At 38.8% G+C, this 22161-nt stretch overlaps 1 protein-coding gene across 3 annotated transcripts in view; it reads left to right on the top strand.

Annotated features, from left to right (window-relative positions):
- Positions 1–22161, top strand: part of LMBR1 (limb development membrane protein 1) — a 171310-nt gene that overhangs the window by 71030 nt on the left and 78119 nt on the right. For 2 of the 3 annotated variants that reach the window (XM_062192925.1, XM_062192926.1), the window contains one exon: positions 3483–3586. The exons of the other annotated variant lie outside the window; for it this stretch is intronic. In XM_062192925.1, the coding sequence (XP_062048909.1) occupies positions 3483–3586 (104 nt within the window). The remainder of the gene's footprint in view (positions 1–3482; positions 3587–22161) is intronic. 3 annotated transcript variants of the gene reach the window in all.

The raw sequence follows: 22161 nt of genomic DNA, 5'->3' as shown, positions 1-22161 counted from the left end.
GGCATTTCTCTGTCTCTGACCATGTCTAAGTAAACAAAGCAGCATATTTTTTTAAAAATTTATTTTATTTGAAAGAGTTATGCAGAGAGAGAGAGAGAGGTCTTCCATCTGATGGTTCACTCCCCAATTAGCTGCAACGGCTGTAGCTGGGCCGATCTGAAGCCAGGAGCCAGGAGCTTCTTCCGGGTCTTCCACACAGGTGCAGGGACCCAAGGACTTAGGCCACAAAGCAGCATATTAACAATCATGGTTCTCCAGTCTACCATGAATAACAATTTTATATATAGTTTACATAATACTAATTATTGATATACTAAACATAGTCAGCAGTAAGTTGCTTTGAAACCATAAAGAAGATAAAATGCTATGGAACTGCTGAAATACACCTCAAAGACCATGCACTAAAGTAATGGACTGGACCTGGAGGGCACAGCTTGTTCTAGACCCATTTATTGTTAGTTCAGATACCATTCTTAGAAATTTGTATGTACGAAGGCTGGCGCTATGGAGTAGCGGGTTATGCCACTGCCTGCAGTGCTGGCATTCCATATGGGTGCTAGTTTGAGTCGTGGCTGCTCCACTTCCAATCCAGCTCCTTGCTAATGTGCATGGGAAAGCAGCTGAAGGTGGCCTGAGTACTTAGGCCTCTGTACCCATATGGGAGACCTCGAAGAAGCCCCTGGCTTCTGGCTTCAGATCAGCTCTGCTCTGGCCATGGTGGCCATTTGGGGAGTGAACCAGTGGATGGAAGATCTCTCTCTCTGTCTCTCTCTCTCTCTGTTTCTGTAACTCTGCCTTTCAAATAAAATATAAATCTTAAAAGAACTTGTACAAATGGCATATTTACCTATCGCCTGTTGAGAGAGGGAGAGATTGTTGATGACACATGAACATTGTTGGTAACAAAAATCAGGAGCTAATACACCTGGCAGAAAGGGAGACGAAATACTAGAAGGTGAGCGCGGGGCTGGAAAAGGAAAGCGGTTTGGAATGGGAGGTAAAGCCACTGTGTGTCAGTAACCTCTGGGGATATAACTGCTAGTAAGAGCAAAAAAATCAGATGCTTATTGTGTACAGGCATTGTTCCAATTGTTGTCCATGCATTATTTCATGTATTAAACCCCATGGTCACATCATTAGCCTCATTTTTTAGATGAAGAACCTGTGACTTAACAAGGTTGCGACACAGAACAGACAAGATGTGAACCCAAGTTCATTTGAAGCTCAAGTATTTAGTCGTTCTATGTGCCCTTCTCTGTCATTAGCACACTACAATAATTGACTCTTGCTCTTTTCCCCTTTGAACAAAGAAAATGTTAAGCTGTTTTTTTTAAAGGTCTTAAAGTATAAAAGTTTTGTATATCTAAAGCAATAAATGTTATATTTTAAAAACGGCAAAAAAAAAAGTTTTGTAGGACAATTTTTATTTTAAAAAGTTGAAGTTACAGTTTTTCCACTAAAAGATTCTAAATTTTTCATAAAATATTTTACTTCTTGGCAAAGATAAATGTATATAGTAAATTTATTAAGTCTGTCTAGATTTTTGAATGAGAAATTGTAAACCAATTTTATTATCTATTGAAGGAAGTGACTTCCTTTAGATAACTTGTACATATACTCAATTCTTTTGGCTTATGCTACATTCAGTGTCAAGAGTATTAGGGTAACTGTGAAGCACATATGTTAATTTGTAACTGAGGTAGTTGAGGAAGAGTTTACTTTGATTCACTTTGCTCATCTAGAACTCATCCATCTGGAAGCTAAGTGCCGTGCATGGGAGGCACTGTGTGTGTTCATCATTTGTCTTCAGTGCTTTGAGTATTGACTGTAACTAAAGGTGTGGAAAGAACAACAATTGCCCATTTTCAAAAATATCAAGTAACAATAGCATATAGTATGTTGAATTTATAGGTAGATGATTTTTATCTCTGACTTTTAAAAATAGTTTTATTTATTTGAAAGGCAGAGTGACAGAGGGGAGAGATGGAGGAAGAAAGAGTTCTTCCATCCCCAAATTGCTGCAATGGCCAGGGCTGGGCCAGGCTGAAGCCAGGAGCCTGGAACTCTATCCGTGTCTCCCATGTGGGTGGCAAGGGCCCAAGCGCTTGGGTCATCTTGTGCTGCTCTCCCAGGCACATTAGAAGGGGGAATCCATGGGATGCCGGTGTTGCAGGCAGCAAGGAAACCCGCTGTGCCACAATACCGGCCCCTTTAACTCTTGATTTTATGCTTCTGTACAGATTATAATTTTGAAATCTTGATTCTATAAATATTATGGCTATCATTTTGAAACCCAGTTTTAAATTTTAGGTATAAAATGAGATGTTGGGCCAGATATTCTCCCAATGACACACCCAAAGAGCTCGTTTTCCAAGTCTGTTCTTAAGCTTATTTTAGTTTCCTTTTATTGTGGTTTTGTAAAGGACTACAGAATGTGTCCAAAGGGAGAGGATGATGTGAGCTTGCTTGCCTTTTCCACTTGGAATTGTTCACTAAAACTTCGGTGGTGATGTGGTTTTTTCAAATCCCAGGAGCTGCAGTCTGCGCTGCCACTTGTAGGCTGTGCGACCTGGACAAGTTGCATCACCAGCCTATGCATCTGTCATAGTGCAGCCTCAGCATGGCTGTGATGGGTAACCGAGTTCATGTACGGTCTGTCAATCACTCACAACTGTGCCTGGCACACAAGGAATCAGTAACTGCCAATTCTTATTTTGGAGTTGTTAAATGAGGCTTACATGGTATTAGGCATGTAAAATACTTAGAGTGGCTGGCATTTATTAAGTGCTCAATAAATGCTAGTGGCTCTAATTGAAATGTTCTGGGACCTCCCTGAGTAAAGAGACCGTGTCTTTGCATCTATGTGCATGTTCATATCTTTAGTGAATTTATTTTGGGGCATAGGAAAAAAATCATTAGTTTCTATACTGCTTTTCCCAATATGTACAAGTTATAAAGTTAAACATTTTAAATATAGTTATTTTCTAACTTCAGATTGTTACTTCAAGGTCATGTTTATTTTTATTTTTACAAAGTATAGTTTTTTTTTTTTTTTTAAGAAAATTTACTTATTTATTTGAAAGGCAGAGTGAAGGAGAGGGAGGGGGAAAACACACAGAAAGAAAGATCTTCTGCCTGCTGGGTCACTCCCCAAATGCCCACAACAACCACTAGGCCAGGCATAAAAAGGAGCCAGGGACTCCATCTGGCTCTCCCCTGTGGGAGGCAGGAACCCATGTACTTGGCCAGCAGCTGCTGACTCCTCGGTGCGTTAGCAGGAATCTGGATGAGAAGTGTGGAGTAGCCCGGACGTCGTCCAGGCACTCTGATATGCGATACAGGTGTCCCCCACTGTGGCTTGACCTGCACCACAGTGCCTGCCTCAAAGTATAGATCTTGATTAAAATCACAGTTTAGTGAACTTTGGAAAGGGCTGCCACTATCTAACGTTGTTTTCTGCTTTTTTGTTAACCTTCTTATAGGTTTGTGGAATCTTGCTTCTCTCTTTTCCAACCTTTGCTTATTTGTGTTGATGCCCTTTGCCTTTTTCTTCCTGGAATCAGAAGGTTTTGCTGGCCTGAAAAAGGTAAGTGAATCATGTCAAACTAGACTTAAATAACCATTTGAGTGAAAATTTAAAACTTAATAACAGTAATAGTAATATTAATAATTTTGCATATTGAATTATTTTGCATGTTTATGGGGGAAATGATCATTTAGGCTTGAGAGTCCGTCTTTAGTATGCACAAACGTAGTGGTGTATTCTAGTTTGGAATGGATAAACTTGAAATAATTGTTGTTATTCGTTTCCTATGATGTTTCATTTAATTTAAAGCATGATATGAAATTATAAAAATCCTAAAATATATCTTAATGTGCAAGTTACCTTATGTCCAATATTTTCAGTGTAGTAGCATGTTATAAAGTCAGACATGTTCCATCAGATAGTCAAACTCCGATCATACTGAGAGTAACTGTTCTTAGGTGAATGCAAGGCTTAGAAGTGGGCAAATTGGAAACTTTGGAAGAGCATCTTAAAAAATTAATCAAGACTTTCAAAGAGGTAATAACTTAATCTATCCTTGAACAGAGCATTTTAAAGTGAAAGAAATGAAGTTTCTAATTTATAGTCTATGCATTTTTTTGGTCAAAAATTTTTGGAATATAATGCAAAGGTTTAAGGAGTTACAGTTACACTTTGAGTAACTTTTAAGCTAGAGAAAGTGAATTCTAGCATTATAGTTTAGGTATATTTTGCCTTTTAGTTTTTAATTCTACTCTTGTTGTAATATATAGAGTAAAATGTGCCTGTGTATCTTACTGCTGAATGAATACTGTAATGCCAGTTAAATAAATTTGGCATAGAAAGTTGTCAACTGTGTGTGACTTTTTGTTTCCTGTAACTTTATATGAGAGTCTTTAGAATAAAACGGCTTGACACTCTGACAACTGTTCTGATTTTAAACTTCCAGTGGTACACTTTTTCAGCAAGAATCCCTGAAGGTTGTTGGTTAAAGTGTTGTGTTCACAGACTCACTTTTTGTTTTCTAGGAGTTGTTCCTTATGTTAACAGTTTATAGCTGGAAACTAACAGCCAATTGCGTATTTGGAACATGTACCAAATACAAAATGGATGATTGTGTTTGTTGATTTGTTGAGAGCTGGTTTTTAGATGTTGGAGTTGTTTTTCTTTTAAAATCATGAAGTATTCTTAAGACTAGTAATTAAAATTAAGTCATCTGTGTATTGTGAAATTATTGTATAGTTTGAGATTAATAGCTATTTGTTTATAATATTTTGAAGAAATTATGGAAGTGTTATTGCGGAAAGGGATTTAGTTCAAACTCTTTTTTTAAGGAGAAAACTGAGTTGTCTAAGAACCATATATGTAAAATAGGAGAATCAAAACCTAAATTCAGGGTTGCTTCTGACATCTTACGATGTTTTTAGAAGATTTATTTATTTTATTTGAAAGGCAGAATTACAGAGAGGCTGAGACAGAGAGAGAGAGAGAGAGAAAGAGAGAGAGAGAGGAAGAGGTCTTCCATCTGCTGGTTCACTCTCCAGATGGCCACAATGGCTGGAGTCACGCCAATCTGAAGCCAGGAGCCAGGAGCTTCCAGGTCTCCTATGTGGGAGCAGGGGCCCAAGGACTTGGGCCATCCTCCACTGCTTTCCCAGGCCATAGCAGAGAGCTGGATTGGAAGTGGAGCAGCCAGGATTTGAACTATCTTCCATATGGGATGCTGGCGCTGCAGGTGGGGCTTTACCCGCTATGCCACAGTGCCAGCCCCAGTGTTCTTTTTTATATGAAATCATTGTGGAGAATACTCTGAGAGCCAACAGAGAAGATGGCGTAGCCAAGGAGGAAATGTGGATAGAGAAGAGGACCACGGGATGCTGGCAGAGGAGAGAAGTCAGGAAGAATTCTGAGTGGTGCTGTCAGCTAGTGCGAGGGAAAAGAGAATACGCTTCCAGAAGCCACAGGACAGAGGGTTTCTAGGAGAAGGAAGCAGATAATATCCCGTGGAAAGGGGGATTGCAGACAGTGAACAGCCAGAGGAAAGGTCACTTCGACGCTGGAGAAGCCCATTCCGCAGAAGGTCATTTTTGGAGCTAGAGCTTTTGATGGGCGTTTACTCATTCAACAGTTTTATTAAGCAACGCTGATTGTTATTCTGCTATTCTAGAAGGTTGCTGGAGACACAGTTAAGGTGGGACTTCTCTGGTCAAGGGGTGGACAGTGGGAGAGATTGGAGATGGAAGCAGATGAGATGCAATCTGATGAACGTTTATGTAAGCAGGTGCTGTGGGAGACTTGAGCAGAATGGTTGTCATGATTTGCTAGCGAGCTGGGGCAGGCTTCACAGAGGAGCTGGAACTTGAAGGGTGAGCAGCAGTTTGCTAGGTGTGGCATTCCAGGCTTGCATAAAGGCCCGGGGTTCTGACTGACTTGAAGGAATGGCTGATACATAGATTTGTATGGAAAATGGTGTGAGTTCAGGGTGCACAAGTAGCTTGTCAAGGTCAAATCCTGGTGACCTTTTTCCCCTGCCAAGTTGTTTAGATTTATGCTGCGGATGATAGCAGGCTGTTAAAGAATTTTCTAGGGGCTGATTCTGTGGCCTAGCCAACTAAGCTGCTGTCTGCAGGGCCGGCATTCCACATGGGCGCCAGTTCGAGTCACGGTTGCTCCACTTATGATCCAGCTCTCTGCTAATGTGCCGGGTAATGCAGTGGGAGATGGCCCAGGTCACTGCACCCACATGAGAGACCCGGAAGAAGTTCCTGGATTCAACCTGGCCCATACACCTGCTGTTGTGGCCATTTGGGAAGTGAACCAGAGGGTGGAAGATCCTATTCCTCTCTGTCTCTCCCTCTCTCTCTGTAATTCTTTCAAATAAATAAATAAAAAAAAATGAATTTTCTAGAAGAAAAAAAATTGCACCTAATGTTTCATTTAAGTGCATTAGAGATAAATTCACATTCTAAAGTTTCTACCTATGTCACTAGTAAGGAAAGGTGTACATAGCAGTCAGTACATGTACCACACAATGTGAAACTTTGTATTTTGTAGAGAAATCACCTTACTGAATCAGTCAGGCACTTGACCCTGTTAGAAACTGCACGTTTCAACATGCCACTCAAAATGCCGTGTTGATGTTTGCTTTAAATTTACCAAGTTTGAGGTGGGCGTGGCATAGTGGGTTAAGCCACCTCACGTTTGACACTGCCATCCCACCTCAGCGTGCTGATTGGGTCTTGGCTTCTCTGCATCTCCTCAGCAGAAGATGGCCTGAGTCGTTGGGTCCCTGCCACCCACCTGGGGTACCTGGGTGGAGTTCTGGGCTCCTGACTGTGACCTGGGCCAGCCTTGGCTGTTGCGGCTGTTTGAGAAGTGAATCAGCGATGAGAGATCCTTCTTTCTCTGTCTCTCCCTCCCTCTGTCACTCTTCCTATCAAACAAATAAAATAAATATTAAAAAAAATTTACAAAGTTCCTCCCTCTTCTTTACACTGGCTCTTGTGTCATATTATTAAATGCAAAAAACAACTGGTACAGCTCAGTGTTCAGTATGTTTTTGTTAGAGGAGGATCTACCTAGTTTGCGTATACCTCTCATAAAAATCTAGTTATTAAATGTATGACTATTTTTAAAAAGTGTGTCGTGTGGATGAATTTCTGCCTTCAAATTTTTTTCGTTCTTGTGACTGACCTATTAGAAAAAAGACTTGACTCAGTCTGTTGAAGCAGAATTCTCCAGCAACAATTTCTGGAAGTTAAAAAAAAGCTAAAAAACCCAGTGATGAGTCTTCCGTTTCCCCAGGATAGACTTACGATCAAAAGGGAGAATCAGCCGAGGGCCCCATAAAGTGGAGTTACTTCATCCCCGCAGTTGTCCAGCAGTTCCTCCTTCTCGTTGTTTCCGCTTCTCGTCTCTCTCTCCAAGAATATTCTTTTCAGAGCTCATCCTTGACTGTGGTTGTCTCCTCAGATCCCCTTAAGGGTCACCAAGTGCATTTCATGGTCTCAGATGGGGACTAAGCTTGAATGGATTATAGGATACAGTCAACGTGATCAATCTAGTTAATTCCCAGACACAGCAAAAGATGGCAATAAGGAAGAACCCAGGATGGCCGTGTTTATCCATGAATTCGTTCTGTAGAGATGTAATGCCATTAAAGGAGGAGGGAGATGAATTTTTGTTTGAAGATAGAGGAGGTAGAAAAATTAAAAAAATTTTTTTAAAGATTTATTTTATCCATTTGAAAGAGTTACAGAGAGAGGTAGAGACAGAGAGAAAGGTCTTCCATCCGCTGCTTCACTCCCCAGATGGCCGCAATGGCCGGGGCTGCACCAATCCAAAGCCAGGAGCCAGGAGCTTCTTCTGGGTCTCCCATGTGGGTGCAGGGACCCAAGGACTTGGGCCATCTTCTACTGCTATCCCAGGCCATAGCAGAGAGCTGGATCAGAAGAGGAGCAGCCGGGATTAGAACCGGTGCCCATATGGGATGCCAGCGCTTCAGGCCAGTGCTTTAACCTGCTGTGCCACAGCGCCAGCCCCAGCAGAATAATTTTAGAGTGAGTCTGACTGCATGGGTGTGCAGAGGAGGAGGTGCCAGTGGGAAGGGATTGAAGGTACAAAGAAGAAAATTTGACTTTAGGGTCAGACTCCCCAGGAAAATTATTTGATGTAAATTTCAGGTTTTATGTTTTTTTTTCTAGTGAGTATAATACTTATTATTTGATTATTAGATGATATTATTCATGTAAAGTACATAGCCAAGGACTTCATTCAGTAACGGTTAACTATTACTAACTTATCATTTTCCTTGAGGTATTATCACCATTTTTCTCAAGTAGCATTTGACTAATATTCTAGAAAAGATCAGTGTTATATGGGATTCAGAAAGCAGCTAAGAACAAGGTAGTCAGCTTTTCATTATTCATGTATTATATTCTCGCTCAGTTTTAAAGTTCCAATTATTTTTCCCATTTTGAAATGTCATGTACTGAAGCAGAATAAATCAGTTTTAGCATCAAAGGTAGCATACTTTTGAAACAACCTGCTTGAAGATAAGGTGCCTTTTGTACCCAAGTAGAAATATTTAGAAAGCTTTAAGATTAAGGAAATCATGGGGCAGTATTTTTAATTATTCATATTTTTCAGTTTTAAAAAGTTACTTGAAAGTTACAAAGGTTATTAGCATTGCCTAGTTAAATTTAAATGTTAAAGTATACATCTGAACATTTAATGTTGTATATTTCTGAATACGGGATCATTTGGTATTTACAAGTTCTACGTGTTTCCTAAGATAATGTAGTTCTTGCATAGTACTATAGGTTACGTTGGAATTATTACCTTTGTTGCTTTACTGAAGTTAACCTTATCATTGAGTACAATCGTGTGTGTGTGTATAGATACACACATTTTTTCTTTAAAGCTGCGTGTTCATTGGTCGCATTTGACACTTCTAGTTTCCTAAGGGATGTTGAAGAGAGGTCAGAAACATTTCTAATTGGTAGATTGAGCACGGCAATTTGAGTAATGACAAACTAGTAATCTGCTTAAGTTTCCTTTCTACCCCTGTGGCCACCCTCCTGGTGCTGTTTTACTATGTCGAAGTCTGTGTATTCCCCAAACGGCATATGGCTCCACCATACTCCGTGGATTCCCCTGGGCAGTCCACTTTAAAACAGCTCCTCGCATATTGTGCTGAGATGCGGAAATTGGCCACTGGCCATGGGCGGATGCAGAGCTTGAATTGAAAATCAAATTAAGCAGAATTCTCTACTTAGTTTTTAATTAAGCCACTATGTTAATTCAAACAGGACATTTTAGGCCTGGCGGGGTTGACTGTGTCCTTTTAAGGGCCGTAAGTGGCCTTTCTTCCTTCTTGCCATGGCGTGTTTCTATTTTATTACGACCATCTCCTCCCTATTCCCTTTATTAATTCCCAAGGGTTAGAGAATATACATGGCTTCGATCATTTTTTCTTTAGTAAGGCGCTAACTTGACTCTTGGAACTTGAACTTACTGTTCGCAGTTAAGTGTTTTCCAGATTTAGAGGATTTTGCTGTCACCTCCCTGCATTGAGCATTATACGTGTTTATGTGTATTTGAACCTGATCTCGTGTCTACATCTTAATTTTTCAACTCTGGTAAAAGGTTGCTCTTGGTTTTTGTTTTATTTTGTGATTCCGGATGCTTTTTCCCCAGTTTTTGATCTTGGGCATTTGCTAGTATACCAGAGTGCATGGGTCTTAGGGAAGATGCTGCTGCTCTTTCTGTCACACCTCATGTCCGTCTTAGGAACTTCACTCCTTCTGTGCCCCAGAGAAAACCTCTAGCTTATCTATGTTATTGTCACAAGATTTCTAATGAACTCTGGAAATATAGTCACCAGCCAGTGTTTTAATGGTAGTCAGACATATATTTGTTTCATGTTATATCGTAGCATCTATTTTGAATTAAAATGTTATGAGGAAAAAATTTAACAACTTAACGAAAGTGGTGAAAAAGATCTCACCATGTGATTGTTATATAAACGTAGTGACAGATGAAATCATAAACCCAAGTTTTGTTCTGGAAGTAAATTTACATGGTACTTCACCTTAATCTTTGATTTGAAGCCATAGCATAAAATTTAACATAAGCGACAGCAACATCCTGACCAATTATCCCCACCATCCAGACATCCCCAAATGTCCAGAACATAACACACGGTCTGTAGGATTAAGAGGTTAACTCCTATAACTTCAAACAAAGTGCTTAATAATAAAAGCAAAAAGTAAAAAATTTGAGGTAACTTCCTTTCGTAGTTAATTAGACTGGCCAGGTGGAAGCGCAGCGCTCTGTGCCGGTGCTCAGAATGTCTATAAAGCCAAGCAACATGACAGCACAATAGAGGAGGAACAAAGATTTTTTTAATATGTTTCTATCCTGTGTCACAGTTTGAAATTGTCCTGGTTTATGTCCCTTTTGGCAAACTTACATAAAAGTGACCTTGTACTGTATTTTATGACCAGATGACTTTTTCCCCCCAGTGGCTAATTTGTATCAGGCCTCCATGTTAAAGAGACACAGAAGTGAGTAGGAAGTCCAGCCTTCTTTGCTTTCATTGCATTCTTTCATTATTTTTGCTCTTTTTGTTTTGCCACTGATGATCCATAAATTGTTGGAAATGAGTGATTAAGGAAGTGCTGCTTAGTGTTAGTGGCACATGCGCGTGTTTGGCCTGGTTCTGGTGGGTGAGAGGCGATCACAGACAAGAGGAAGGCTCCTGCTGGGAACCTTGCAAGGAAATTTAACGTGGTCGTGTTTTGATCTTGGTGTTTATTACAGAGAATGAAGTCATCTCTCACAAGCTACTGTTATGTGCTAATTTGATTTTCCCAACACCTTCAAGAAAAAATAATAGAGTTATTTATTATTAGAAATCCTCTACTCTCCCTTAATTGGAACTGTTAATTTTCTTCTTAGAAACAGTATGGATAAGAATAGTTATTCACAAAGCATTCTGCTCTGGTAGTGCTGTTACACTTGAACTTCCTTTTAGAAAATGCAAAGTGAGCATTTCAAACCCTGAAGCCTAGCATATAGAATCTCAGAGGAATACAAAAGTGCTGTTTTTAAGAAAAGAGTAAATTAATTTGTTTCCTTTAAAAATTGACGATGCAGATTTTGAATTGAAAGTCCTTTATCTCATGAAATGACATTAGTTATGTCAGTATACCTAGTACAGTTGTATGGAGGAGGTATCTAAATGCAGCTTCAGTTACAGTGTGTTATTGTTAAGTAGCAGCTGCCTTTTTAAACCACTTAGTTCCCATATGCATGGTGATGGTATGATCCTTTCAGTTGGACCATTGTATATTACTTTCATCTTTCTTTCCACTTACCAAAAAATGAAAGATTTCTACAATTAGTTCTAGATTTTCTTTTTATTTACATAACAGTGTAGTGGCAAAAAAGATATGAGCTTTGGGGTTCTGAACACGGGACTGAAGTCCTGACTCTTACGGACTCTGGCTTTGGGCACAGTCGATGTGTTCGCGTCTGTAACAGCACCTCCGTGCGGGGCTTGCTGCGGGGCTTCGTCGTCTCTCAGTGCAGACACTCATGAAGATCCAAGGCACATTGTGAGTAGCAGTTATTATTGGGTGTTTAAATGTATCAGACATCAGGAAAATGTGTATGGGATTACCTTTTATATATAATGGCAAAATGATATAAGAAATCATAATGGCATGGACCTAGTAAGATTTTATTTATTTTTTGAAATAGGATCTGTTTTATCTTAGAACAGGAAAGGTTGTAAAAAACAGGTATTACATTTAATAGGTAACTAAACTTCAAACTGTATTTTATTTGATGATTAAATTACTAACTAATGTCTCATAATATTTCATAGGTCAGGCCTCTTTGTTAAAGGAGGAAAAGTTCGGTAGGGAAGAAATAAAAAGTCACCAGGTTCAGATTTTAAAGTAATTATACTTTTAATTAAACTGACCTCAGTACTTCAATATTCATGAAACAATCTTATAGAAATAATGATTGTTAATCAGAGTTTATTCTCCAAAACTTTTCCGGATAAATTGAAAATGACCCACCTTTTATTGTAATGAGCTTTATTTGGAAGTAAAATTGGATGTCAAATTTAATGCTACTGGAGAGCTTCTTAAATAAGTATGATAGGACAAGTGCTCACCAAAGAGGCTAGAATTTGGATTGTTAATGTCTTATATTTATTTTGTATTTAAATTTCTTCAAATTGTTATGATGTTAGTCTTTGATTTCTATGAAATGCTTGCCAATATGTAGCTTAAACTTGATATATAAATTTACAACACATTTGTTTCACTAGTATACCAGAAATAAAAGTTGTGTATTCAGACAGATTAAAGGCAATATTGTTGTTTGATGGTTTCACATTAGCTAATATTTAAGGTTGTGAAATATCTACTTTTGTTTCTTCTTTTTCTTTTTATTTATTTGTTTATTTTTAAAATTTATTTATTTGACAGGTAGAGTTACAGACAATGAGAGGGAGAGACAGAGAGAAAGGTCTTCCCTCCGTTGGTTCACCCCCCCAAATGGCTGCCACGGCTGGAACTATGCCAATCCGAAGCCAGGAGCCAGGTGCCTCCTCCTGGTCTCCCATGCGGGTGCAGGGCCCAAGCACCTGGGCCATCCTCCACTGCCCTCCTGGGCCACAGCAGAGAGCTGGACTGGAAGAGAAGCAACCGGGACTAGAACCCAGCGCCCATATGGGATTTTGGCGCTGAAGGCAGAGGATTAACTAAGTGAGCCACGGTGCCAGCCCTTCTTTTTATTTTTTAAAGATTTATTTTATTTATTTGAAAGAGTTACAGAGAGAGGTAGAGACAGAGAGGTCTTCCATCCACTGGTTTACTCCCCAGATGGCTGCAACGGCTGGAGCTACGCCAATCTGAAGCCAGGAGCCAGGAGCTTCCTCCGGATCTCCCACATGGGTGCAGGGGCCCAAGGACTTGGGCCATCTTCTACTGCTTTCCCAGGCCATAGCAGATAGCTGAATCAGAAAAGGAGCAGCTGGGACTAGAACCGGCACCCACATGCGATACCGACACTTCAGGCCAGGGTGTCAACCTGCTGCGCCACAGCTCTGGCCCCTGAAATATCTACTTTTCTTTAAAATTAAATTACTAAGAGTGACACTACTGAAAAATTTATTGGTTTACACACTTTTTTTAAAATTCTCTAGAATGTCAAGGTCATGTTCTGGGGTGTTAAATTTTAAAGCAACTGAAATGTTAAAATGTTAAAATTAAAAATGTTAAATAAAAATATCTTCTTTTAGTGATTAAAATATGATTAGCAGGTGAAACAGAAAAATTAAAGATACATTAATAGCAGAAAAAGATAGAATTAAATGTATTGAAATGATCAGTTTTACAGAAAACATTTCCTACATACAGAGAGTGGATCACAGAGATTTTAAGTTGTTTTATAATGTTATATTTAAATAAACCAACACTTACTATAGATGGGACTACTTAATATTTTGTTTGCTTATTAATGAATGAATATTAATTTTGTAAGTGGTTGATTATAGAGGGAAAGCAAACTTCGTCTGCTGGTTTACTCCCCAGATGCCTGCCATGGCCAAGGGACTGAAGCTGGGAGCTGGGAACTCAATCTAGGTGTCCCACATGGATTACAGGAACCCGATTACTTGACCCGGCACCACTGCCTCCCAGGGTCCGCGTTAGTGGGAAGCAGGAGCCAGAGCCGGTGGTGAAACCTAGGTACTCCGATGTAGGACACAGGCATTCCAACTGGCATCTTAACTATGAGGCCAGCTGCCTGCTTGTAGCTGACTTTTAAAACAGGTTTGTGAAAAAGAATCGAGCTGTTTTTGAGGTATCAAAAAGACTTATCTGTCTCAATGATTTTTTGTATTCTTTTTTATAAGCATTTATTAATTTATTTAAAAGTTAGAGTTACAGAAAGAAAGGGAGAGACAGAGAAAGAGAGACCCTCCATCTGCTGTTTCATTCACCAAGTGGCCACAACGACCAGGGGTGAGCCGGGCTGCAGCCAGGAGCTTCATTTGGGTCTCCCATGTGGGTGGCAGGGGCCCAAGCACTTGGGCCATCTTCTGCAGCTTTGTCAGGGCGTTGGCAGGGAGCTGGATCTGAAGTGGAACTGCTGGACAGTTACCAGCATCTCAGCTTTATCTGCTAGGCCACAATGTTGGTCCCTGTATTCTTTGAATAGCTAGAATTAAATTATATTTCTGATACAACTTTTCAGAAAAGATAGTAGCTTATCTTGTGATAAGACTTACTACGTTAGAAGCCTTAAAAATACTTTGATTTGGAGTCAGTGCTGTGGTGTAGTGGGTAAAGCTGCTGCCAGAGATGCTGGCATCCATATGGGTGCCTGTTTGAGTCCCAGCTGCACCTCGGTACAGCCCCAGTCATTCCAGCCATTTGAACCAATGGCTGGAAGATTCTCTCTCTCTCTCTTTCACTCTCCCTCCCTCCCTCCCCGTCCCCCCCCCCCCCCCCGTCTCTCCCTCTGTCTGTAACTCTGCCTTTCAAATAAATAAATATTTTTAAAAATATACTTTGACTCAGAATGAGATTTCTCTTATTTCTGCTATTACCTTAGTTCAGGCTTCATAATTTCTTACTTAGATTATTAAAACATTTGTCCAACTATTTTTTCTGCTTCCTATAAAAAGCAAATAATCTCTGATATGACTTCTAGCTTTGTTTTCTTAAAAGTACAATTGTTTATGTAACTCACCTCTACAAAATCTTTGCTAGCTTCTAATTGCCAACCAAATAAAGGCTAAAGTCTCTAGCGTTAGATATAAAACCCTCCGAGAATGTAAGCCACAGTTTCCACTAGGCCCCACTATTCACCTACGCTGCAGCCCACTGAACTGCTCAGCTTCACAGAGAACATACCAGGGTCTTTGCCAGCTCTCTTTCTTTCTCCTTATTTGCCTTTCAAATACAAAAATAATAAAAATAAAATCTTAATTAGCAAAAACATAGGTTCCTAAGTTAATAAATACTTATAAAAACATAAATATTGCAAGTATATGAGTCTACTTATGTGTGGTGTTGAAAATAGACTCACAGAAACAAAGGGCTGGAGGAGGGGAAAGTGGGGAGTTTTTCAGTGGATTGAGTTTCAGTTCTGCAGATTGAAAATGTAGTAGAGATGTGTTGTACAACAGTGTGGCTATAAGTAATTCCACTGAACTGAAGTTAGAAATGGTTAAGATAGGCCAGCGCCGTGGCTCACTAGGCTAATCCTCCGCCTGCGGCACCGGCACCCTGGGTTCTGGTCCCAGTTGGGGCTCCGGTTCTGTCCCGGTTGTCCCTCTTCCAGTCCAGCTCTCTGCTGTAGCCCTGGAAGGCAGTGGAGGATGGCCCAAGTCCTTGGGCCCTGCACCCGCATGGGAGACCAGGAGGAAGCACCTGGCTCCTGGCTTCGGATCCACACAATGCGCTGGCCGCAGTGGCCATTTGGGGAGTGAACCAGTTCTCTCTCTCTAACTCCGTCTTTCAAATACATAAAATAAATCTTAAAAAAAAGTTATTTCAGGTATGCAAGGTTGGTTTAAAGCCTGTGTCTGTAATTCAAATTAGGAGAGCAAATGAGAAAAAAAATCCAGTGCATTGAAAGAGTTGGAAAGCACATTTAATAAAATCAGCATCCCTTCATAATTAAATAGAAAATTATGAACAAAAAGGAATTTTCTTACCCAATAATGAATATATGTCCTAAGATTATAATTAACTTTGAACTGGATAGAAAATGTTAAAATTACTTATTTTAAAATTGTGGTGTCATTTGAAATATTTTTACTTCAAATGTCAACACTGTATTAGAGCTGTTCACCACTGCAGTAAGACAAGTAAAGGAGAAATTCAAAGGAACAAGATAATCATCATTACCTGATATCTGTTGAGAGAATCTTAATAAACCTAAATTATTAATTCAAGTGAAGTTTAACAAACTGGATTACTATATAAAAATCAATAAATACCAGTGACAAAGTCTAATTAAAAATACCTTTTATAATAGAAATCCCAAGACATTTTGAAATACATCTAATGAAAAAATGTTATTGAGGCTGGCGCCGCAGCTCACTAGGCTAATCCTCCGCCTTGCGGCGCCGGCATCCCGGGTTCTAGTCCCGGTCGGGGCGCCGGATTCTGTCCCAGTTGCTCCTCTTCCAGGCCAGCTCTCTGCTGTGGCCCAGGAGTGCAGTGGAGGATGGCCCAGGCACTTGGGCTCTGCACCCCATGGGAGACCAGGATAAGCACCTGGCTCCTGCCTTCGGATCAGTGCGGTGCGCCGGCCATGGTGGCCATTGGAGGGTGAACCAACGGCAAAGGAAGGCCTTTCTCTCTGTCTCTCTCTCTCTCTCTCACTGTCCACTCTGCCTGTCAAAAACAAACAACAAACAAACAAACAAATAAAAAAAACCAAAAATGTTATTGAAAGATATTAAAGAAGGTCTAAATAAATGGGTAGTTTTTTTTTTTTTTTAAATGTTCATGATTTTTAGAGCCAATGCAATTCCACTAAAAATGCAAAGAGGTTTTTTCCTGGAATGTGACAAACAGTAAAAATTTTGAGGGAGCAGAGAAAATGAAGAATAGCTAAAGCAATTTCTGACATGGTGATGGAACTTAACTGGTAAATATTTTAAAGCAGGCAAAGAACTTGAACCAAGGGGCAGATGTTTGGCTTGGTGGTGAAGACGCTGCTTGGGACACTCGTATCCTGTATCGGAGTGCCTGGGTTTGGGTCCTAACTTTGCTGCCAGTTCTAGCTTGCTAATAGTATGCGCTCTGGGAGGCAGAAAGCAATAGCTCACACAGGTCCCTGCTATCCATGCGGGAGACCTGGATGAAATTCCTTGCCCTCGATGTCAGCCTGGCCCACCCCTGGCTGTTGTAGGCATTAGGGAAGTGAACCAGTGGATACAGGATCTCTCCGGGTTTCTCTGCTTTTCCAAAACAAAAACAACAGCAAAAAACTTGAATAAACTTTCTTCAGAGAAGATACACAAATGGCCAAAAAGCACATGACATGATTCTCAGCACCACTAATCATTAGAGAAATACAGATCAAAACTGCAATGAGACAACCACTTCCCACCTAGTAGGATGGCTCCTACAAAAGAACCCTAGAAAATAAGCATTGACAAGGATAGGAGAAACGAATTCTTGTGTACTGTTGATAGGAGTATAAAATGCTGTGGTTCCCATGGAACATAATAGAGTGGTTCCTGAAACAATTAAAAAACAGAATCACTCTACGATCCAGGGATTCTGGGTGTTGTCTAAAATAATTAATAGCAGGAACTGTAGATAGTTGTGCCTTCGTGTTTGGAGCAGCATTACTCACAATAACAAAAAGATAGAAGTAGCCCAGGTGTTTATGGATGGATGACTAGATAAACACGTAGTATATCTTATGGTGGAATACATTTTGTTCAGCCTTAAGGAAATTCTGACACATGCTACCACATGGATGAGCCTTGAAGACATTATGCAGAGTCACAAAAAGATGCTGTCTTGAGGTATCCAGAGTAGTCAAATTCATAGAAGTGAAAGCAGAGCAGTGCTACCAGGGTCTGGGAGGAGAAGACAGAGAGGAATGGTGCTTGGGTGTGTGTAGTTTCAGCTGGAGAGCGTTTTGCGAAGACTGGGAGAGCTGGATAGTGCTGATGGTGGCAGAGTGTGAATGTGTGTCATGCAGTGTAATTGTTCTCTTAAAAATGCGTCAAGTGCTAAGTTTTCTGTGATGTGCACTTTCTAACAATTTTTCATTGTTTTGTGATTACCTTTGGGTAAATTGGTATAGAAAGTTGAGGTAGTTGGGAGGGCCAAATGGATACTGCAAAGGTCATGTTAAAGCAGTGGTCTTCCAAGTTTGGTGGTGTATCCTTAGGTATTTAATAGATGTATAAGGCTACTTCAAAAAGTTCACGGAAAATAGAATTAAAATATATGTATTCAGTATGGACAGTTTTTGAAATCATGCATAGTTTTTCATAATACATATTTTCCATGAGCTATTTAAAGACTCTCTCATGCAAAGCTAACCAGTATACTTCTTTTTTAACAGTATACTTGCATTATTTAAACAGAGAAAGAAAAAATAAAGGTGATGTATTTCTTGATGCTGATACATAAAAGCAGTAGATAATTTATTGATTTTCAGTGGAAAAATGTAAAATGCTCATTGTATAATTGTATTCCTTGCCACATAAATAATGTTAATATGGCTCTATTGTCCAAATTATTGTGTGGCATTGTTTTATATTCTACACTTTAATATATTTTATGATTTACTATAATAATGTAATAAATAATAACCTTAATGATCTTTCTCTTGTACCTTTTTCGGAGTTTGTGCTAGGATGTTTTATGAAAAGAGTAGTAGGATATTGGTTAAGTTATTCTCTTGTATTGAAAGTTCTTAAAGAGCTAAGCATTTGGCCTCAGTATGAACTTGATTTCAAGGAATTGAAAATTAATGGTTCTGGTGAAAGAAGTTTTTAAATACTTTGCTTTAGATCCTTTACTAAAATTATAGTTTGTTAAGTATGTTTTCAGCATTATTCCTCACTTTTCTATTTCTGGATTGCCTGGCCTTCTGTGTCTTTTCCCTGTTGTATGGGGAGCTGGAAGACACAGGGCTCTGAAGGTTGACAGTCCTGAGTTTAAAAAGAGGCCTGGTATGCCCTGAACAGCGTGACCACGGGCAAGTCATTTAACTCTTCTGAACAGGAACTTTGTCATGGAGAGTGAAATTTACATTCTAATTTATTGTGAAGATTTGCTAAGATATATAGAGCAAGGGGTAGGAACTCTACAAATGTTAGTTTCCATCTTTTTTTTTTTTTTTTGGTAACATGAAATTTATAACTCAAGAATTATTAAAACAGAAACAAATGAAGAGCTTTACTGGCTAACCAGTAAATTATTTTGATGTGATATAGGTTTTTTTGGGAAATATTTTTCCCCAATTTTGGAATTATGTTTAAGAATTTTGGTATAAAGCCCCTACAGTCTTTTTAATTCACTTCTTTGATTTTCACATTGAGAACTTATATTCGTTTATTTACCTATAACTGGGGGATTTTTGTTTGTCTAATATCATGTGGGAATTTCTACCCATAAATATTAATAGAATGAACACCTTAGTTAAATGCAGTGGTAAAGTGGCAATAGTAGTATTTTTATCCTAACTTACCTAACTACTTTTTAAGTTTTAGTAGCTTGAATGTCTTAGTTTTAATTTTTCTGTCTTGTATAGACCATATTATAGAATTGTATGTATTATAGACTGTTTAGTATATTAACACTCAAAAACATTTCACTGTTTTACTTTAGAGCCAAAAAAACTTTTTACAAAGCTGTTTTCTTTGACTTGGGACCAAAGCTCTTTCTGTCTTATTCTTAATGGTCACTTTGGGAGCAGAGGGAAAAATGTTTACTCCGGAGATGGTTGTTTGTAGCTTTTTCATGGTATAAACTAATTAATAACTGCTTTTATTTTCTGTTCTTTATTAATGCTTCTATCAATCTTCCCTGATTTCTGTGTGTATGTTTGTGCAGTCTTGACACCATACTGAGCAAACCTTATCTTAATGTTAATGAGAGATTCTTTTTGTTAAGTGAAAACAATGGCTTGATGTTTATTTTGAGTGTTCTGTGAATGTAGATGTTTTCCCAGGCTTTCCCAATGGTAGAGACATAGCATATGAAGTGGAGTTTACATCACTTAAAGGAGGGGCAGAATGTTCATGCAAAACCCTATTTAAATGTTCATCGCCATAGAAACATATGAGCTTCTTGTAGGGCCTTCGTAAATACACTGTAATTTTTACTTTGTTGGTGTTCACCACAGAGCAATTAAACGTGGCATTGGCCAGCCCAGTACTTCCAAGATGCAGTTCTGTCATAGCCATTTTGATGTTGATATTTCAGACCATCCATCCAGTACTTATTTAAATCTAAAAGAAATGTGTCTATGTGTGTTTAGTCTTCAGGATCCCATTTCACGCCATTTAAACCTACAATCTTGAGGTAGCTGTAATTTCAGAAATAATACTGGTAAGAAATGAGGGTAATTAATTATGTACCTTTTCTTCAAACAATGTGGTGTTTCACTGGCAGAAATAAAGAACTTTGTTTGAATGGCGTTTTCAATAATATAGTAATTTAGATGTTTTTTGGGGGCAGAGTTAGGATAAATATTATTGGAAATAATACTGTGAAGCTTATGAAATCCACATAATACGTGGCATAGTCTAAGTACTCAAAGTGATGTGAAAGAAGAGCAATTATTGATAATAAAGAAAACTTCTTGTAGGAGACTTTTCACTTTTTAAGATGAACACTGGAGACCTTCTTCCTCTTCAACATTTTGCCACTTTGTTGAAGGGTTTTTTAATGTTATTCTGACATCTGGTATATCTTTTAGCCCAGTGTATGCAAGAATGGAATTGATAGGAAGCTTCCCCTTGGGACTTTCTAGTTCCCAGTTCTGACTCTTAATGGAGAAATGAGCACTAGGCATGCTCTTGCTTATATACAGTCCTGCTGGCGATTAATGGTCACGATAAAAGGGCTCACACTGCAGACAGAAGTGCATCCAAAAGTCTGAAAATCACACATGACAAGCCACAGAGACTGCACTCATTAAGCTTTGTAACATTTTTATGATCTAATGAATGATAGTGATGACAATATACATTTTTTGGCACTTGTAACAACCAATCGATGCTGGATTAACAAATGAAATCCCTGATTATTTGTTGTCCTATTACCTCTTTTCTCCCTATCCTGAAGTTTTTGAAGATAAAAAATTCACTACATTGCATTTAATAAACACATTTATCTATTCCCACCAATTTGCTTAAAGCTTATGAAAATAGTATTGAATTAATTTCAAATGGGGCTGATTTTGTCTCAATCAAAAAGAATATAACAGAAGGAAAACATAACTGTTGTAGCCTCCTAGTAGATTAGGTCAAAATAGCAGTTTTTTTTGCTGTATCAATTACCCTCAATATTTCATAAGATAGGCATAATCATATTTAATCATTTTGATGACCTGCACTACAGCAACCTTTTCTGTGTCATATTGCTGATTTTCTTATGTAGATTGATAACTGAAATGGGGAAAATTTCTTTTTTATGAGTTAGATATCTTTTAAAAGAAATATTAATCAATTTGAAATAAATTTTGAACTACTTAAGCATGTCAGTATGCATTTCAGACATTTCTTATTGATATTGTTTATATATCTATGATAGAAACAATTATGCTTTGAGATGTAGTGGCAGTAGGAAGAAAGGGGATGAGTTTGACTTGTTATTAGTAGAATCAAAAGGACTTGGTGTTTGACTGGGTCAAGCCCCAGGGTAATGGGTGGTATGTGTGGGTGGGTGGCAGTGGAGGGTGAGTATTGGCAGTGAAAGTAGAGACAAGGATGTTTCCAAAATGTCTGACATAAGCAACAACGTGGTTACGTAATGATGCCTTTTATTGAGATGTATGATACATAGGGCGAAGAAGAGATAGGGAATAATGTATGGATTTGACTTTTGAATTAAGTTTAAGGTACCTGTGAGATATCTAAGGGAAGATGGCAGTTGAGATATATAGAACTTGGCCACAGCAATAAGATTTGGTCTGAAAACAACTTCAGTTGTTGGCTATATGAGGCGACAGGATCACCTAGGGAGTAGTATTATGAGGGGACTTCAGAATGTTTGTGGAAAAGTGGGATTGAAATTTGAATTTATTTTGATGCAGGAATATTTTGAAATTCATGCAAAGTTTTGTCATCATATGCATTTTAAATGAATATTTTGAGGATCCCTCATTTCTGGCAAACCATCTTCACCAGGTTCAATTGAGCTACCACTTTGGGGTTGGTGGTCAGGAATTGGCAAGCCCACCTTGGTCATTCTGGTAGAAACTAGAGGATGGGATTGTGGGTAAAAGAGAAAGGAAAACCTTTTTTTAAGTTGGTATTATTAAAGTCAGTCAGAGATTACTATAAAGATTGCCAAGTAACATTGAAGGCCCACTTTTTAAATTAAATTTTTTATTTATATAAATGGAAC

The sequence above is a fragment of the Lepus europaeus genome, chromosome 5 (assembly GCF_033115175.1).
Source record: "Lepus europaeus isolate LE1 chromosome 5, mLepTim1.pri, whole genome shotgun sequence".
Classification (NCBI taxonomy): Eukaryota; Metazoa; Chordata; class Mammalia; order Lagomorpha; family Leporidae; genus Lepus; species Lepus europaeus.
This window is presented reverse-complemented; position numbering and strand designations above follow the sequence as displayed.